The 18,604-nt window shown below is 41.9% G+C and overlaps 1 protein-coding gene across 6 annotated transcripts in view; it reads right to left on the reverse strand.

The window, feature by feature from the left end:
- The window catches only part of MCTP1 (multiple C2 and transmembrane domain containing 1), a 257,514-nt gene extending 241,305 nt beyond the window's left edge, over positions 1–16,209 (reverse strand). Inside the window, exon 1 of one of the 6 annotated variants that reach the window (XM_085212694.1) lies at positions 15,446–16,207. In XM_085212694.1, coding sequence (XP_085068820.1) covers positions 15,446–16,060 — 615 coding nt within the window. In that variant the 5' untranslated portion in view covers positions 16,061–16,207. Of the gene's footprint in view, positions 1–15,445 lie in introns of all 6 variants that reach the window. The other 5 variants (XM_085212695.1, XM_085212691.1, XM_085212693.1 and 2 more) reach the window with 5 other exon arrangements.
- Between the last annotated feature and the right edge of the window lie 2,395 nt (positions 16,210–18,604).

Genomic DNA, 18,604 nt, shown 5'->3' on the forward strand with positions numbered 1-18,604 from the left:
AAACAGCATTCAAGATGTGTGGTGTGGGAAAAAGAGCAAGGAAGGAGAACCACTGAGAATGAACAACAGAATTTTAGTGCTGAGTAGGTTGCCAGGTTATCAAAGGCATGGATGCTCTTGACCAGAAAAACTCTGGAAAAAGTTTATGTATTAGCTGCACAGATGTATTGTTGCTGCTAGACCACAGGGGAAGAAAGCATAAAAGTATTTTACCCTCAATGTAAAGCTTCACAAGTTCTCTTTTTACACACATACACACACACACACACAAAAAGTGATTATAGACTCCTTTTGTTTAGCAGTATGTTGAATCTATGACAAAAATAATATTGAAAACATCAGATATCATAGCAGCATACAAAAATAAACACTACAGTTCAAAAGCAAAATTAAAGACAATGCATGCAACGCTACAATGCATGCAACACCACAGACTGAAAAAACGAACACTGTTAGGACTCGGTCAGAATTGCAATAGCAAGTTTTTTGCTATTTACTAGTCTACAACAGGGCAAATGAGGTCAAGAAAAATAGCTAAGGAAAGATTAAAATACCAAATGTTTTTAAGTATTTCATAGGACAGAGTCATTTCAAACTCCTGACACAAACTAGACGTGGCATTTCTTAAGGAAAAATCTCTGACTGAGAGTGGCAGTGTAAAGCAAGCATCTATCATATACATCTCTGCAGGCAGTTTATTATAATAAATTCTTACAGATTCTGGTATTTAATACTACTATTATTTCCACTAATTCCCTTTCTTCATGTCCTAAGTCCTTGTGCATTATTCTCAACAGGAAATATATATATATATATTCTCTTGTTTATCACAGAATATTATTGACAGTGTTTCCACTCATGGTCATGTCTTAAAACGTACACTGATGGAACTGCATGAAACACATCACTGAATTTTGAGGAACTTGCAACACTGATAAAATCACTGAGATTTTCAACATACCTGGTGAAATGCCATCCAAATGTAGGCACACGTGAAGTCTATGTTTAAATTTCTGCTGGCAACCAGACACTGAGGTTTCAAATATGTCATAACACAGAGCTGCTGTGAAACACAGCCCTTCTCTGAACCCTGCTATTACTCTTACAGAAAGAATCTTCTCACCTAGGCTTCCCGACCAAAGCCATGAAGCAGGAATGCTTGGTGTACACCTCCCTATCCACACTTAGAGAAAATGACCAGAGGGTGACAGTAACATGTTCACCTTATACACAGTGCCCTAACAGCAGAACAACCTTACGATGTAGCTGAGACAAGTTAAAATAAATCCTGTTCCACCTACTTTTGAGCTGGAATTTAATAATGCCTGCTGCCACCCACTAAAATGCCCTAACCATCAAACTAAGGTCACCTGGGATCCCTTTCAATCTCTCTCAAGGCTGCTTTTCTTCCTCTCCATTAGATCAAGCAATTCTGTGGTCACTAAGTGAAACTGATTTATTTTCCAGCAGCTCAAATCGATTAACTCATCCTGCTGGCACGAAATGGATCCTAGAGAAGGCATTCAGAACCTGCAGGCAGATGTGACAGTGTAGTGAATGAGCATATCCTGAGCCCAGTGATGGATGTGGCATGCCTACCTTTATACGGTCCAGTTTTAAGAACAGGCACCTTAGAGAGAAAAACCACCTTTCAAATTGAAATCCAGTTTCCTCTTTAGTATCAAGAAGTTCATCATCTGAACAGTGTCTTTCCCAATCTGAAGGAAGAGTCTGGCATATCCATCCAGTCAACAACAGACAAGGAGATAAATTAATCACAATTTTAAATAAGAAATTACGTGTCAGTTTCTAATTAGCTTCCTTAGAAACAGCAGCTGCTGAACAGAGTCCTCCTCTGCTGTTTGTTTGTGAATGCAATTGCAACATTTTGTGAGATCACACCTCACCTTTAGCTTTTTCCCTCTGTGCATTTGTGCCTCACCATCACTAGACAATAACAAAAAAAGTTGCTTACTTCAGTTTTACATGTAAAACAAAGATACTGTTCTCTTTGGATTAAAGCTTTTTAATTGGATACATTGATCTGCCACGACACTGAAATTCCAGTTATGAGAAAATTTATCTCCCATAAATGATTCAGTAAGAAAACACAACTAGTTATTCTTGACAAATCACACACGTTACTGTTGTTCAAATCACGTATTCCCAGAAGTACAAAGTTTTTTTCCCCAAAATGCTACACAACTTTGTGCAGAGCAGAGCACATTAATCTCTGGCTGTCACTGTTTGGTCACTCAGCAAGTATGTTCCATGTTCTGAAAGTGATTGCACTGGAAAGCTCTTGTGTGGGCAGGAAAGCTGCTTGACTTGGAGAGCAGCTTATTTCTATGCCGGTTTCTTACGTGTCTAATCTCCTTCTCTTGGCAATTGGAAGAGACAGGGTCTCTCAGAAGATCTCACTGAAAAGTATCAGAAGATATTTAAGAAAAATAACATTAGATCTGCACAAATCAACATACAAGTCTATTCTTAAACTAGTATCAACATAACAAACACAAATAGAAGAATTCTGTGAAGTCAGCCTCTGACTAGATATGTTTCACACATTAGACAGTTGAATGAGAATATATGTTTTGTAACTCAAAATGGATAATTTTCCCCCTGTACCTGTATAAAGGGTAAGCCTCCAAATGAGAGAAAGCTAGGATTTTATCTGTGGCGGAAGAAGTACATGGGTGGGTTTTGTCTGCTTATTTTTCTATATTTACCAATACAGAACAGATTATAATCTGGGCACTGATGACTGAGATTGACAAAATCTCATTTTGAGTTTATTAATAGAGAATTCTTGCTGGTCATCCTCTATAATAACTACAGCTGTGCTGGAGAAAACACTATTAGACATCTGCCACAAAGAAGCACAAAGATTACTCTCCATCCTTATTTTTATAATGGCTAGTCCAGCAATAATCTTGCTTTTCACATTTCGCAGTCATTTCATGTAGACACTGCTCATGAACTGATGCATGACTTTCATACATGGAGAAAACTGAAGTGTGTAACTTTGTTCAATTATTTCTTCTAGATGCTGCAGTGTCATTTTGAACAAAGCAACACTTTAATGTATTTTAGGCCTCAAGGCATTTTTTCCATTATAAGCAATCAAGCAGCACAAATAAAATGCAAGTGTTACTTACAGCAGGTTGGCCCTTTCTGATCCACAGCAAATAAATAAATAACTAAAGAAATAAGGAGTGCTGGTTTATTCCTCTCACATGAGTTACAACAGTAGATTCCCAGACAGGAGAAATGACAGTGGCTTTATATTTGCCTAAACAAAACAAAACATTGAGGATTGGGAATCGAAATGCAGTTGACATTTAACTCTACTTACGACAACAATTCCTCTGACAGCCCAAAAAGACAATTTTCTTGAAATGCTTCTTCTTCCTTTACAGAAATGAACACTTGACTCATGTAATCTTGGAAAACAAGTGGAACAGCAATATTTGCTTGTAACTGTTGTTGCTTTCGCATCTTTCCCCACTGTTTTAAAACTGAATTTAATGGCAAACCATGAAATACAACTGCAGGTTCCTATCTACGCAGCACATAGTAGGCATAACCTCTGATTTCAGATACGCCGTATGATGATGTACCTCCATCTGCCACTTCACGTTTAACAACATAGGCAGTGAGTAACAAAGTGACAGAAATAAATAGAGCTGGCAGATGAGAATTAAGAAGTAATCCTGGCTTTTGCAGAAATTAACATTCTAGCCAGTTAATAGTTACAGCTTTTGGTACATAAGGACACATACTAGGTGACAAGCATGCATACAGTACAGACATGTACGCACAGGGCAAATTAAATAGTTTGTAAACTTTTCACAAGATAGTTTTTCTGTTCTGAAATATGTCAGAATAAAGACAACATATAGAGCTTCATGCTTTTGTATGTATATGTCATAAACAACTCACTTTTCAACAACTTTTGTTATAACAAGTATGTTTAAACTGCTGCCTTCACAATCTCAATCTTCTCTTTTCTAAGAGGAAAGGACAGTGTAAGTTTCTGAATCCTCAGTCTCATCCCCAGCAAAAAAGACCTCAAACACATACTAATAAATCTTTCTATACTTTAAAAATAAACTCATGGGTCATAGTTCTCAATGGCTCCTAACGAAGTCAATAAAGAGTACCAACTTTTTCTCTCTGCCAAATCTCAGATTACGTATTGACTTAATTATGCATTATATATTGCTGAAGGCTACCTCATTCCCCAGTGAACTCACAAAAACCAACGACAACCATCTCAACCAGGGTGCCGTAAAACATTGCAATGATGAAAAGCCTGTTTTCCCAGCTGCCTTCCAGAGGACAATGCATTTCCAAATTCCAACAGTGACTGGGACCATGCCACTACCTTCTGAAGACTGTACCCCCATAACTTGTTAATGATACAGAAGTGCCACCCTGCGATCTGGCATCACTATGCTCTCTGACATCATATCCTCCTGCAAATGAAGTCCGTTCTTATTAAATATCTCAGATCTACAGGTCTTCCTTACCACAAGTAACTATCACATAGCCTCTAATGCTGAATGTTAATAGGAGGTATACATAAATGAATAAGAAAGACTGAATAACTATTAATGCAATGATAATACAGCACTTCAGTGCAATACTATTAAGATGAATCACAGTCCAAAATGAGACTTATTTTGCCAGCACTATCAGCATGTAAACCTTTAGCATGCAAGTCATCATACCAGTGAAGACATACAGTAACAAAAAGTGGAAAAGAAAGGACTTGCAGCAGACAAGAGATTCTGTTCACCTTCCCTGTGCATTCCTTTCCACCTTACCTACTGCTCTTCCCCTTCAGTGCATGCATGCACACAAATGCAACACTCCTATGCACTGTATTCACTGACTCTGAAAGCCAAATGAAACCTGTTTTGCTAAAAAAATTTCCCAAGGACAGCTGGCAGCAATCCTACAGACCAAAGCAGTTGTCTATATCTGGCCATCTCCCCAGACATGGCTCTTGCAGTCCTGTTATTTTTCCCATCTCTTCTTTCTCCCTCTGTTCACTTGTCAGCTCACTCAACAACAATGAAAATAACATGCATCACGTCAATCATACTAGAATGAAATTACTCCTGTACACTACAAAAAGAACTGAGTGGCAGAGTAAGAGGCTAACCAATAGCCTTTTCCTTAGAAAGGGACTTGTAAAGATTTTTAATAACTTCATCTTGAATAAGTGCACCATTCCAAAATGCTTTGCGTTGTCTATGATGCATTCCTCCTAAGCATCACAATCTCTCTGTAGAGAGATTCTCAAAACTTTGGTATAGACTCATCAGCACAGTTGTCCAGGAAGTAAATATGTCAAGATCACTGCTCTCAGAAAGACAAATACCCATAATTAAGTGCAATTAATGATGTCAACACCTTTTGTTCTTTTGCCTCATTTGCTAATGAAAAAGCATACAAATCACATGGCTGTGCAAAAATCTGTCCAGTAGAAGGACAAATAAAAGCTGTTTCTTTTCTTCTGAATATTTTGAACCATGTTTCAAAATGGGAAAATTTTTATTCACTACATGCAGCTGTTTCTTCTCCACTAATTAAAGCAACTGACACCAGGATTTTGACAGAATTTGTTAAATTTTATTACAAACCATGTGCTAAGGTTACCATGAAAGGCAATACTAGTGCTACTACTCTAAACAGTGAGACTTCTAAATAATGAGATATACCACCTCAGTTTTGATATCTGCGTTCACCATGACTGCAAAACAAGTGTGTAAGCAGAGAGAAGTAAGAACAATCATTAAGCATACTTTTATCTTGTTTTTATTAGTAAACAGTTTACATAGAGTATGGCTAGTCTACATGCCAAGATAGGCATATTTAAAAATTCTAGCTAAAAAGATAAAATTAATTCAGTGTGAGCTCACCACTCCACAAGTGACAGAGGCTTCCAGCAATATCTGATAAACTATACCTTGTATTATTCAGAACACTCTACAAATAGGTGCTAAGTTAATGTTTGCCTGAGGAACAGCAGGACAGAGCACCAGGAGAAAGTTACACAACTGTGCTTAATATCTGGCTTCTGAATACCTGAAACTACTTAACAAGGCTTGTGATCGATGCCAGCCTTTAATGAGTGGCTTTGAAGAGCAATCTTTGCATGAATTCATTATTCTACAAGGACTGCTGTGAAATAATTTGCTATTTTGCTGTGTTGGCCTACTACATCAGAGGTGGATGCTGGTAGTATGGCAGTAGAGGTTGAACTATCCCATTCGTATCCCATTACATGTTGTTGCCATGTGACAGATGGCAGCAGAGCAGCAGTCTGACAGAATGGCATCTGACACGGAAGTGTGGATGAAGCAAAGGTGCGTCACTGAATTCCTCCATGCGGAAACAATGGCACCCACTAACATTCGTCGACACTTACTGAACATTTATGGAGACCAAACAGTGGATGTAAGCACAGTGAGGCAGTGGGTGCTGCATTTAAGCAGCAATGGCAGTTGGTCACCTCCGCTGGTGCACATTCTGAGGAGCACAGCACACAGGCTCCTATTCATTGCTGGCAAAAATGCATAGCTAATTCTGGTGACTGTGTTATAAAAACATGTTCTGTTGCTGAGAATCTGCTCTATGAAATAGGGTTGTTTTGCTCTTCATAGCTGTTGTGGTTTCCGTGGAAGTAAGAAGCATTACTTCTGGAACAACCTCCACAGCATTCTACATTCACTGGAAAGGAATTTTCTCAAAATTCCCCACTTGTTGCGTTAAATTAGAATGCAATAAAAACAATGATTTGGAACCAAAATCATGTTGCACTGAGCATGCTGAGATACCGTGAAGGAAAAAAAAAAAAAAGAAAAAAAGGATATAATGAAAAAAGGATAAAGCAGCATAATTGATGATACCCCTACCACTTATTTCCTTACCACATTAGGATTTTAAGGATGATTCTTCATTTTTTATTACATGAGTAATTATCTGTAAACAGGGCATTTGCTCAGTTCTTCCACATTATGCAACTAAGAAATGCTACCTCTCCAAGTGGTTTATGGTACATAGGTTAGGTGACAATTAAACTTTCTAAAGTTGAGTAACCCATTTCCAGAATATGAAAACAAACCTAAAACACTTTCACCTAATAGGTCACCTAGAATCCTGCATGAAATGTGCTGTATGTCCTAATGTCCTATTGCTGCTGCATAGCCAGCACATCCCCTTCAAACACAGCCACATAGCACATGCTGCTAGCCTGAAAGCCAGGCAGGCAAAGCATGTGATGCTCAAACAGAAAAAAGAAACAGGGAAAAAACAAACAAACAAACATACAAACACACACACACCATAAACAAAATGACCAACTGTAGATACAAGTTTAAAAGTAAAAAGCTTTCATTCCAACATCTCCAGTGCAGAGATGATTAGATTGTTTCCATTGTTATTTGGCACTAACTCACAGAAATGATTGCAACATAAATCTTAGCACTGCAATTGCACAAGATTAACTATCACTCTGCATGCTGAACTACATTTCTTAGTTAAATCTTAGATACAAATCTCATAAACATGACAAAGATTAAAACTCCCAATTCTTGTACATCAATGAGGTTCTTAGTTGTTTTTGTTGTTGTTATTGTTGTTTGCTTGTTTTAAATGCAGCACACAAAGGCTACACTTTGCACATGCGTTTATTCCTTCACATTTATTCCTGGACTTTTGATGACGGCAGTACTGTTATTAACAAAAAAAGACAACATAAAGCTGAACTGCAAAAGCCAAACCTTACTGCAATGACATTCAAACTGTTTTTATATTAATAATATATCAAGATAATTAACCAGAAAAATCAAAACCACCACCACGGTCAAAATTTTAAAATGGAATTACAGCTGTAACAGAATAGAAGAGTCTATGAAAGTGGGCAGCAAGCCTGTAGTTGCAAAGGCATATGGATATCCTTAAAATGAAGGCCAAAGCTCTGTTTCTCACCTTCAATTAAGAGAGTTGAAGAATTCTTTCTACTTTTCACCAAGCATTCTAGGACTTCATGCTCACTGCTGGACAGGAAGTTTCATTTGGTAATCGTTCCCTGCCCAGCAAATACAACAACAGGAACTCTGTGCTTGTTTTCTCCAGCTGGAAGGAATTTGGATCCTGCTCTCCAGGAACACAGAACTATTTGCCAGATAGAATCAAAGGAAATTCTCAACCCAACTCTTCAACAAATAGACTTCAGAGGTTTCGGGATAAAGAAGAATCCCCGAGACGTGGGAAGGCAGTTATGCTTCACAGATGGAGCACAAAGACTTCACTACAACTGAAGATGAAATCCTGTTCAAATTGGGGTGAGAATTAGTTTTGGAAGAGATCTCAATGTCTATGCCAAGCTCTGCCAACAGAGACAGAGCTAGCCCAGACAGGAACTGCATTTCAGCTGATTCCTTCATTAGTGAGATCCAGTACTAAGCAGAAAAGGCTCAGAAAGAGCACCTGGCTTGCAGTCACCTACCAAGACATCAGCTACGGTTTTCCTTTTCTTATTAGATAAACTATGGTATAAGGCACCTTACCAGTAAGATGTCTGGATTCTCTACATTACTCAGAAGATGCCGGGTATTTCTGTAAAACCTAACTTCATAAAAAATTTATCATTAGTTACAGGGCAGTCTAGCTGCTGAATTAATAATAGAACTGAAGCAACAGAGAGACATCTCATGGGTACATATGTCTACTACATGACAGATATGAAACAGAACCACTTGCACAAGGTGGGGACATATTACAGATATTAATTAATTACAAGGTTTTGTACAGCTTAATTGGACAAGCAGCAAAAATGTATACATATATCTCCACAAGGTGCATTAATTATATTTTGTTCATCAAATGTTTGCAAACCTTTATGGGATTCATCTTTGCCTAACACAGTCACCTGCTCACAAACACAGAGGAGACAGTGAAGTGGTCAAACAGATCACCTATATAAAAAATATATGGATCCCATCCATAGCCTGGTTTTAAGGTCAAGCCAAATGCATTATGTAAATAGCACTCAGCTTTTCTCTGAAAAAGCATCTAATTCTCCTGATATTGCATTTCATGACTCATTTCTGAGCATGATTTTTCTTGAGAAATAGTTGCAGAACTTCTCCTGAATAGGACAGTGAAGAGAACAGAGTCTGAATGCTGCATTTCAAAAGCTGTATGATATTCAGCTTTATGAAGTGTCTAAGTTCCAGTTGCTGTGCAAACAGTTAAACAAGTGACTGAATTTGGTTAGTTTCTCTGAATGGACATGTACTCTCTCTGCCCTTCTGAATGAGCAGAGGAAGGCTACAGAAAAACCACAAGGATTTAAATAAGATTTAAATACAGTATAGTTTCAAATTGAGTAAACTTTGAAAAACAAGACTTCATTCAGAAGTAATGAATTTTTTAAGCAACTTCTGATCTTAATAGGAAGGAGATAACGTGTAAGAGGGAAAAATAGGGAGCATGTGATCTCAAAAAAACAAAATGTCATTTAAAAAAAATGTACAGTAGTAACCAAGCATTACAGATGACATAAACTGAAGGAAGGAACAAATTCTGCTTACAAAGCTTTTCACTTTCCAACAACAAAATAAAGAGGATTGTTGCAAACACTTGAACATTTTGACAGTCCAACAAAACAGTGCTGGTGTCTTAGCACTCAAAATCTCCTTTCTATAGGCAACAGAAAACACATACAGAGCTTTTCCTATGTCATCACCTGGCACAATAATGTCCACCATTCATGGCACATATTTTGCTAATGAAAAAAAATATATCAGAATAGGGTGCCTATAATTCAAACATTTTTGCTCTGCTACATTTCTGGAAGAAAAAAAAAAAAAGGTTCAGTTCTGGAGAGACAGACTATTTACCTGGATAAGGTCAGTACAAAAATAACATTTATGTCAGTGAGGCAGGAACTGGGGAGAAGCAGCAGACAAACTGTAAGCTGATAAAAATCCACTTGAGAGTAGGTGGTAGAAACATCAGCCATATATTACAGAACATCTCTTCCTACTGAGAAACAAAATCTTCAGTCTTGTAACAACAGAATCCCAAAGCTGACAAAATCAAGAAATCTGTATTTTACCCCCATCTCATGATCACCAATGCACTCCTCCTGGTTGGAAGTGCACTGCATTTACAGCTGCCATTGAAAACCACTGTCAAGATGCTTCTTTAAAATGGGTCTATTGGCCAGAAACACTTCACAAGGAGCATGAACCAATGTGACTTGATCTTTCTGTGACTGTGTTTACATAACATCTTTCTTTTGTGGGAACCCATATCTTCTGGGATAGAAGACACCAGTCCACAAGTAAGAATCATTAACAGACAAAGAACTAAACAGCCGGCACTGAGCTACAGTGCTTGTTATCCAGGTTAGTGGTTAAGGACTTCCCACACTGCAATAAGGGAGAACGTGTAGTTAAACACCACACAACAGCCAACAACATCCAAATGTTTTGCATCAAGCATTACAGAGGCTAAACCTCACACGCATCAGAGCAAGAACTGTGTTTAAGGGAAAAAAAAGCTCTGAACACACACTCTCATTTCTAAGGATAAAATGCCAAGCAATTACCAGGCTGCCCTTAGTGTCAGTGACTGGCAACGAATGTGGCAATCCACAGAAGAATTTGATTACAGAGAAATACAAACAGAACATTATCATCTTTTAGGGAATCAGTAACAAAAATATTAAGTATCTACTACTCTCTTTCTTTCCTCTTCTGTTGGCCTCTTCTTTCCATTTTTAAACAAAGGGAAAATGGATTAGAGTAGTTAGGTTGAGCCATCCCAATTGAATATTTTAGGAAATCAATTTAATTATTAACTAATAAAGAGTAAAGCCAACATTTTCTTCAAACAGCTTTGGATGCAGAGCTAAGTGTAACAGCATTCTAAAGTAGGTGGTAAGTTTTTGTTTGTTTCAGAAAGCTGAAACATAGGGAACTTGAGTTCTAAAATAAGGTTTGCCATTTTTATTCTGTCCTTTCAAGAGTCAGAGCTGAGCTACATGGGAAATTGCTTCTTATTTAAAATTACAGCTTTAGGGCTTACGTTAGTTACCTTCTTAAAATTTCCTAGAAGATACCAAAATCACTGAGATCTAGAATCAATAGTAAGAGATTAGATAGGAAACGCCAAACCTTAGTCTTCAGATCAGTGCAGAATTCTCAGCCATCTTGACAAGGGCCAGCTAGCCATTCATCAAAAAAAAAAAAAAAAAAAAAGATGATACTCAGGTCTATTAATATATTAGCATCACGAGACAAAACAGTTAAATTAAACTACCTACAGAGATGTAATGTGACTGACACACTGCCAGCTTTAAAATTGTTTTATTTTCCAAAACTCTAAAGAAGTGCTTCTCTTTGCATCATGGCAGTAACTGACACCAAGTCTTACTGCTGTGTACAGTCATTTTCTGTATCCAACACATCAGCAGCAGGGAAAAAAAAAATATTTTTCAGCATTTCTTGAGAAAGAGTTTAATGCTACAACTATGTTTAGGCATTTGGCTTTTCATACCTCACAAGTTCAACACCACTCAGTAAAGTTATGAAATGCATTAAATGAATCAGTAGAGTTTCAACACAGACATTTGAAATTCAGCTAAGTGGCTTGTTACTAGTCCTACACCAGAAGTTACTATGCCACAGCAGTCACTGGGGACTAAACAACCTTTCTGTTGCTGTTCCTTCAGCAGAAGACTGTTGCAACTCCTACTCACCAACCACATATTACTCCCAACAACATAATTTTATTCTGGGCAGCCTTACAGATTATGAGTGAAGGCAGGAAAAAAAAAAAGAAAAAAAAAAGCAACTTTAAATGAGTTCACAGATAAGTATTTCACAGAGGGAAAAATGCTAATATGCCAACTTTGAAAACTGATACAGCTCACTTTAAAAACTGCAAGGAGATCTCCAATTAATTAAGCAGAGGCTTCAGGATATAACTAAATACAATTTATAACTAAATACAATTCTCTTGTGCTACCTCTTAGTGTTCATATCAGCAATGTACACATGGTATTACTACACTGTAAATTGACAGATGGGTCAGAGTCTGAAAGAGCAGGACAAACAAACTTCAGCATCTCAAATTGCTGGAAGGTAAACAGTTTATCAGAAATTAATACAATGAGGGAATAGGGCAGTGTACAACATCCCTTGATAGGACTGGATGTCTAGTTAAACTCTAGGAAAACAGCCCTGAGAAACTGCAACTTCTTTGAAAAACAAAGGGAAAAAAAAAAAGAAAAAAAAAAAGAAATGAACTTCAGCAACAACTTTTTTCTCCTGTTTGCTATTTCTATGTAATTTCTATTCAGTTAGCTTGAACACTGTCTCACCCACTGCTTCTCTACATGACAATGACCAGACTCCCAAAAGACGGCTCTCTCCTGTTGCCTAAAATTTTACTCTTGTAGTCTCTCAGAAAACTGTTCTCCTCAAATCATTCTCCAAACATCTGCACCAATTAACTGCCTCCAACTCTTCTTCTTTCATATTAGCATTATCTCAGAAAAAAGGACTTCTTGGAGGTCGGAGGTGTTCAGGTTTTCTAATGCCCTCTGCCTTCCCATGTTTGATTTCTTTCAAGTCTGAAGTGCCAACTGTTTACCAACTAAGATTCTCATGAGGCATTATCAGTGCAGACTTTCACCAACATCATTTGCTTTCCCTTTTATTTTGCTCTTTTGCCTTCAGTGGCTGGATCAATTACTGAAACGTGACCTGGAAGATACACGAATTAGAACAAACAAGACAAGATTTCCGTTAGCATAACTGCACTGACCCCAGAGGCTCTATGCCAGCTATGGATTTATACTGTACAGACAGAAAACCAGGCATGGTATGCCACTCAGGCATCCTCTTCCATGCCCTGCTCAGCTCTCCTCCCATCAGGCCTCCTTCAGGTTGTCCCTGCTACTGTTTCTATTTAATAGAATCACTGCTCTTCCCCTTCTTTGTTTTCAGTGCCTTGGTACAATGCCACGTTTCTTACCCTGAGCACACGACTTCCTTGCACTCATCTGTTGATCCTGCAGATCCCCCCCAGGAGACACAATGCTCACTCTTGTACCAACTTTTTTACAAAAATGTTTTCTATTATTGAGAGACAGACAGTCAGAATACACCCCTCCAGGTTTTTCTCACTGCCTTATCCCTCCTCCTTGCATCATGCTGGATTTATACAATAACCACTCTAACTGATTTTTGGCCCTGAAGACCCATAAACATAGGTCTGAAGGATGCCATATTAATTAAACAAATGCTTCTGTGAGCAGCAGAACTAATGAAGCTTCCTTCCCTATGGCTACACATCCAGAGGCTGAGCTGCAGCCCCAGCCTTGCCTGCCCGCCCCCATTGCTGCAGTAACCTGAGAAGAAGAATGATACTTAATCACACACATGCTTATTTCCTGGTTCTAGTCAACAAAACTTATATTCTGGCTACAAGGAATCTAGGTTTCCTGCATACTGGTTATGATGCCCATATATATTCAAAACAATCCAAGGGCAGCTCTGAGAAGTATGCAGTCTTCCAAAGAGAACCAGATCAGGATTTACTGTTAAAATGTGACGTTGTTCTTTGCATAAGACAGCAAGCTTGAGTATCTATCTTCCCTTGAAGCAAAGCACCAGTCAGATCCACAGCAATGGGAGATCCACCCCATTCCCAGAAAGCCAGGCACATGCTGTACTGCTAGTGTTCAGTGAAATACTGCTATACCAGTAGCATTGTTCAAACTGCTCTCAAATATTTTGCCTGCACCAAGAAGTACATTCCAAAATTAAGTCCACAGAGCAGTGCAACTTCCATGGCATGTCTTCCCACTTGCTACATAACTTCTGCTCCCTTACACTTGCTACAGCTCCCCAGCTTTAGCTTAAAAGCATAACAAACTTAATTTGAGGATTTTACTTTCCCCCTCTCTCATCTTCATCAAAATATGTACTAAGAACATATTTGCTACAGAAAAATATAATTAAAAAAAAAATCAACAATAAATGTGTGTGAAGTCTGAAGGAGACTCAGAGAATTTCATACTGCTTTCCCATATGACTATGTGAAAGAGATGTCTTAGAAAAAAAAAAAAAGACCATTGAGATACTGCTAGAATTAAAACTTGCTTTAAAACATATTTGAGATTTGGCTGGAATCTAGATGGAGGGAAGCCCTGGTACCTTCTCCACACTGAGGGTCACAGCTGTTCAATTTCTGGATCACTGTGGACATCCACTTAATTCAAGCAGGTCACTTTCTCACCTGATGGCTGACACCATAAGATACTTAAATCATACGAACCTTATTAATATTGATTTCAATAGGGCTGTAGCCAAGATGGAGGTTTGCGGGAACCCGGCTGAACCAGGAGCATAGGGGACCTGATTCAATGAATATCCTGAGTTGAAAGGGACTCATAAGGACCGCTGAGTCCAAGTTCTGAAAGACATTATAGCTGGAACCCCAGCAGCCACGGAGGATGCAACTCACTCCATGCAAACCTCTGGAGAGCACCAGATGCAGATGGAGGACATCCAACAGAGCTTTATAATTGGAACTGCATTCCTCCTGCTGTCCTGTAGCCCAGTGAAGCTGGTGAATTAAATCAGATTTAATAACCTGAGTGAGATGGTACCTCTGGAGACAAGAGGGACAGAGGATGTGCTGCTGATCAGAAATCACAGAACGGCTGTTTCCAATCAACCCCTCAGAATAAACACCACAATCCACAGCTGTAAGCTCCACCAGTATGCAAGGGACACAACAAGCTCTATCTAACATCAGAAAGAGCAGTTTTGGTACACAGGCACAGTCCGAGTAAACGCTAGTAAGTGTTGAGAGAAATTGGCCATGGTCCTGCTCATTACAGACGACTGTTGGAAAGCTCCGTGCTGCTCTGCTGTCATTAGCAGTATTCTTTCCAAATGTTATGACTGCACCTTACCCAAAAGGAGAGTAATGCCATCACAAGTAAATGACAATTGGCATGTTTTGTAAACAAAAGGTCTGTTTCTTTACTGAACGGAACAGCGCTGAAAAAGCAACCCACGCTCTTATGTATATTCAGTCATCTTTAAAACGCGTCAACAGACAGCGCTCATCGCTCGACGGCTCCAGCAGCGCGGGGTCCCGGCGGCATGCCGCTGCCAGGCACAGCACGCGGCTCCGCGGAAAGTTGCGCGCCGCAGGTCCGCCCGGCCCGGCCCTTCCAACCCGGGGCTCCAGGCTCGTCGCCACCGCCCCCCGCCCCTCCCGGCCCGGCCCCGCGTCAGGGAGGGGCTCGGGGCCGCCGCAGGACGCGGTGGCGGCCGCCTCGAGGGACGGGTTCGGCTCTCCCCATCCATCCGTCCGTCCGTCCGTCCCTCCCGCAGGCACTCACCGCGCCGCCGTCGGCCTCCTCCGCCCGCGGCTTCGTCCTCCGGCCGGCGGTGGGCGAACCGTGCAGCAGCTGCTCCAGGCAGGCGGTGCTGGGCAGTGAGGAGCTCTTCTGGTGGGACAGGTGCGCCCCAGGCCGCCGTCCCTCCTTCCCGCCGCGGGGCCCCTGCTCTCCGCCGGCATTGGGTGCCGCGGGGGGCGGCGGGGCGGCGGCGGGGCCCTCGCGGCGGGCGGGCGGCGGTCCCTTGCCCTGAGGCAGCAGGTGCTCGCGCAGCCGGCGCAGCGCGAAGCCAGACTCGCCGCCCGGCTCCAGCGGCTCGGCGGCCGAGCAGCACAAGTTGGGCTGGGAGGACGAGAAGACGCGGTCCAGCACCTGCCGCCGCCTCCTGAAGCCGGCCCAACGAGCGGGGGGCAGCGGGTCCGCCTTGCCGCCGGCCGGCGGGGCGGGGGGCTCCGCAGTGCGGCGATCGGCTGCCGCCCGCCCGCCGCCGCCGCTCCGGCCCTTGCCGCCCAGCTGCAGGTTCTTCCACAGCCGGGCCTGGAAGGACACGGCCGGCTCGGGCTCGCTCGGCTTCTCCCCCGCCGCCGCCGCCGCTCGGGGCTCCTTGCCCGGCTCCATCCTCCTCCGGCTGCTGCTGCGGCGGCTGCGGGAGCAACAGCAGCACAGCCCGCCCGAGCCTGGCGCCTTCACTCCCGTGCGGGGCGGGCCGGAGTCGGAGCGGCGCCCGACGCCGCCGGGGGACGAGCGCGGGGCCGCGCCGCCCCCCGCAGCGCAGCGGGGTTGGCAGCGCCCGGAAAGTTTGAGGCCCCGAGCGGTCCCCGCGCCGGAATGCGGGAAAGTTAACGGAGGGGCGACGGGCGGCTCGCCCCTATATACGCTGGGCGGCGCGGGGACGCGGCGGGAGCGGGCTCAGCCGGCCCCCTCCCCAGCGATGCTCGGGGCCGCGGGCAAGCAGCTGCCAGCCCGGCGCTGTGATGCGGCATTTTCTCCTAGCCAGTTCCGGGCAGCGGGGGAAACCGAGGCCGTGGCGGCGTTATTGAGAGCGCGGTGGAGGCAGAGCCGGGGATGCCTGGCCGGGGAGCGCGGGAGAGGCGGCGCGGAGAAGGGCTGTGGGTGCCCTGCCCGGGCGCCGCGCCCTGGGGACATCCTCGGGGTGATGCGGTGACGGCGGCCGCTGCCCGGTGACCTTGCGGTGCGGTGCCGCGGGATGAGTCGCGTTAACTGCGCCCGTGCAGCGCGGTGAGCGCTACGGAACGCTCCGGCGGCTGTGCCGAAGGTGTCTGCTGGCAAAGCCGTCCCGTGGCGGCTGAGGGCACGTACGTACGACTCGGAGAGGCCGTTTCCTGCAAGTATGCAGGAAAAAAAAAAGGCTTATCTCTGTCCTAAGAGTTGTAAATAAATATATAGTCTGTTTCCTCGGCACAGCGCACCTGGCTATTGGCTCCATCGCTCCATTTTGGATGCTTAATGCTGCCTGAAGTTTCTTTTTTCAATTAAAGAAATACCAGTGGGATGGTTCCAGAGCAAACTGAAGTGTATAAATACTTTTGCCTGAGTGAGCCACACCTTTGTTTGGATTTTGGTTTTTATTTATGTCCAAGTCACTTACACCTCTAACCTGGCTGGAGGTTAGGCAGCCACATCAGCGCTCCCAAGGACCTGCAGCCAGGCATGGCAACATGACTTCTGCTGAGTAGAACAGGGAGAAAGCACATGTTTGCACATCATCGGGGCCCTTGGAATTCAATCTGCAGTATCTGGGAAACAGATAGCCAAAGCAGCTTCTCATTTGGTCCCTAGAAGTGAGTACAAATACTCAGCTTTTAAACACCCAGAAGCAAAATCATCAGGTAGCAGAACTCATGTGGATTGAAGCCTGAAAGAAGCCCACGTGTCTTGGCTTCTGTTGTGGCATCTTTAATTTGAGGAAATTGCTTGAAATTGAACCCCATTGTGAATAATGGGTTTACTCAGAAAACAGGAATCAAAGAGTAAAGGGGAAGTTAAATTTGGTTCTGCATCTTTACTGAAAAGAGTGAAAATGCCCATCTGAAGAAGCACTGGAATGCATGTGTCTGCCTTGTCTTTTACTCTTTTTGTTTTAACATTAGAGTGAAACGGCTGTAAAATAAGCAGATAAATAAAGTGTAATTTCTACTAAGGGTGCAGAAAAGTGAATACTCTTAAGGACAAAAGGTATAGAACAAAAGCAACAGTAGGTTCAGAATTACTGCTTTTTCACCAAGATACAAAGGTACTCTAAGGTCAATCCATCTTTAAATTATGCTTATTTTCACTAATCACCGAACTATCTGAAAAAGAAAACATCAGGAAGTTTTTTGTTTGTATAGACGTATTCACTACAGCAACCAATCTCTTATGTGTAATACTGCACGGCAATCACTGCAGGGAAGAAGTGGACTCTGGCTGCAGTGCAGTAGGCTGCTGTTCTGCTGTCATAATGCATTTTTATGACCTCCCTGCTGAGCAGTCCCAAATAATTTTCAGGCAGGCCTCTTGATTCTGCTTCCACCAAACCCAGATTCATCTTGGTCCTAACATTAACATTAAAATTGTGTAACTACATGGCAATTTCCAAACCCATCCAAGTGATGTCCATTTTATCCAACCAGAAAGAGGATTTGCTTATAACAAGAAAAAAAAAAAAAAAAAAAAAAAAAAAAAAAGAAGAAGAGAAAAAAAAAAGAAGGTCAAAGTAGCTGAGGCTATTTACCTGCAGAAACGCTCGTTGTCCTGTGGGCAGAGTGGGCCTGGGACCAGAAGGAAGAGTATGGCAGCACTGTATCAGGCAAAGTGGGATTATTCCAGCATTAATTCAAATCGAGTCACCATAAACAATTCTGCAATAAAGTGAATCATTCTGCACACTGAATACTCTGAGCTATATTCAATTATTAAAGTTGAATCTGAACCTGGCAGAAAGATTACAGTTAGACATCACATAACATTCAGATGGAAACCTCAACATTTAACAAGAATATGGTTATAACACCCTTGCAGCTGGGAATGACACATTTCAGAATGTACAAATATCTTGTATTAATAAAAAGGGTATCTGAAAGCGTTTCTTTACGCCTTATTGCTGCAATGTTTCATAAGCTAGAACAAAACACACGCATAAAAGAACGATCTGGTGTTTCA

Source organism: Meleagris gallopavo, chromosome Z (assembly GCF_905368555.1).
Source record: "Meleagris gallopavo chromosome Z, MGAL_WU_HG_1.1, whole genome shotgun sequence".
Lineage (NCBI taxonomy): Eukaryota > Metazoa > Chordata > Aves > Galliformes > Phasianidae > Meleagris > Meleagris gallopavo.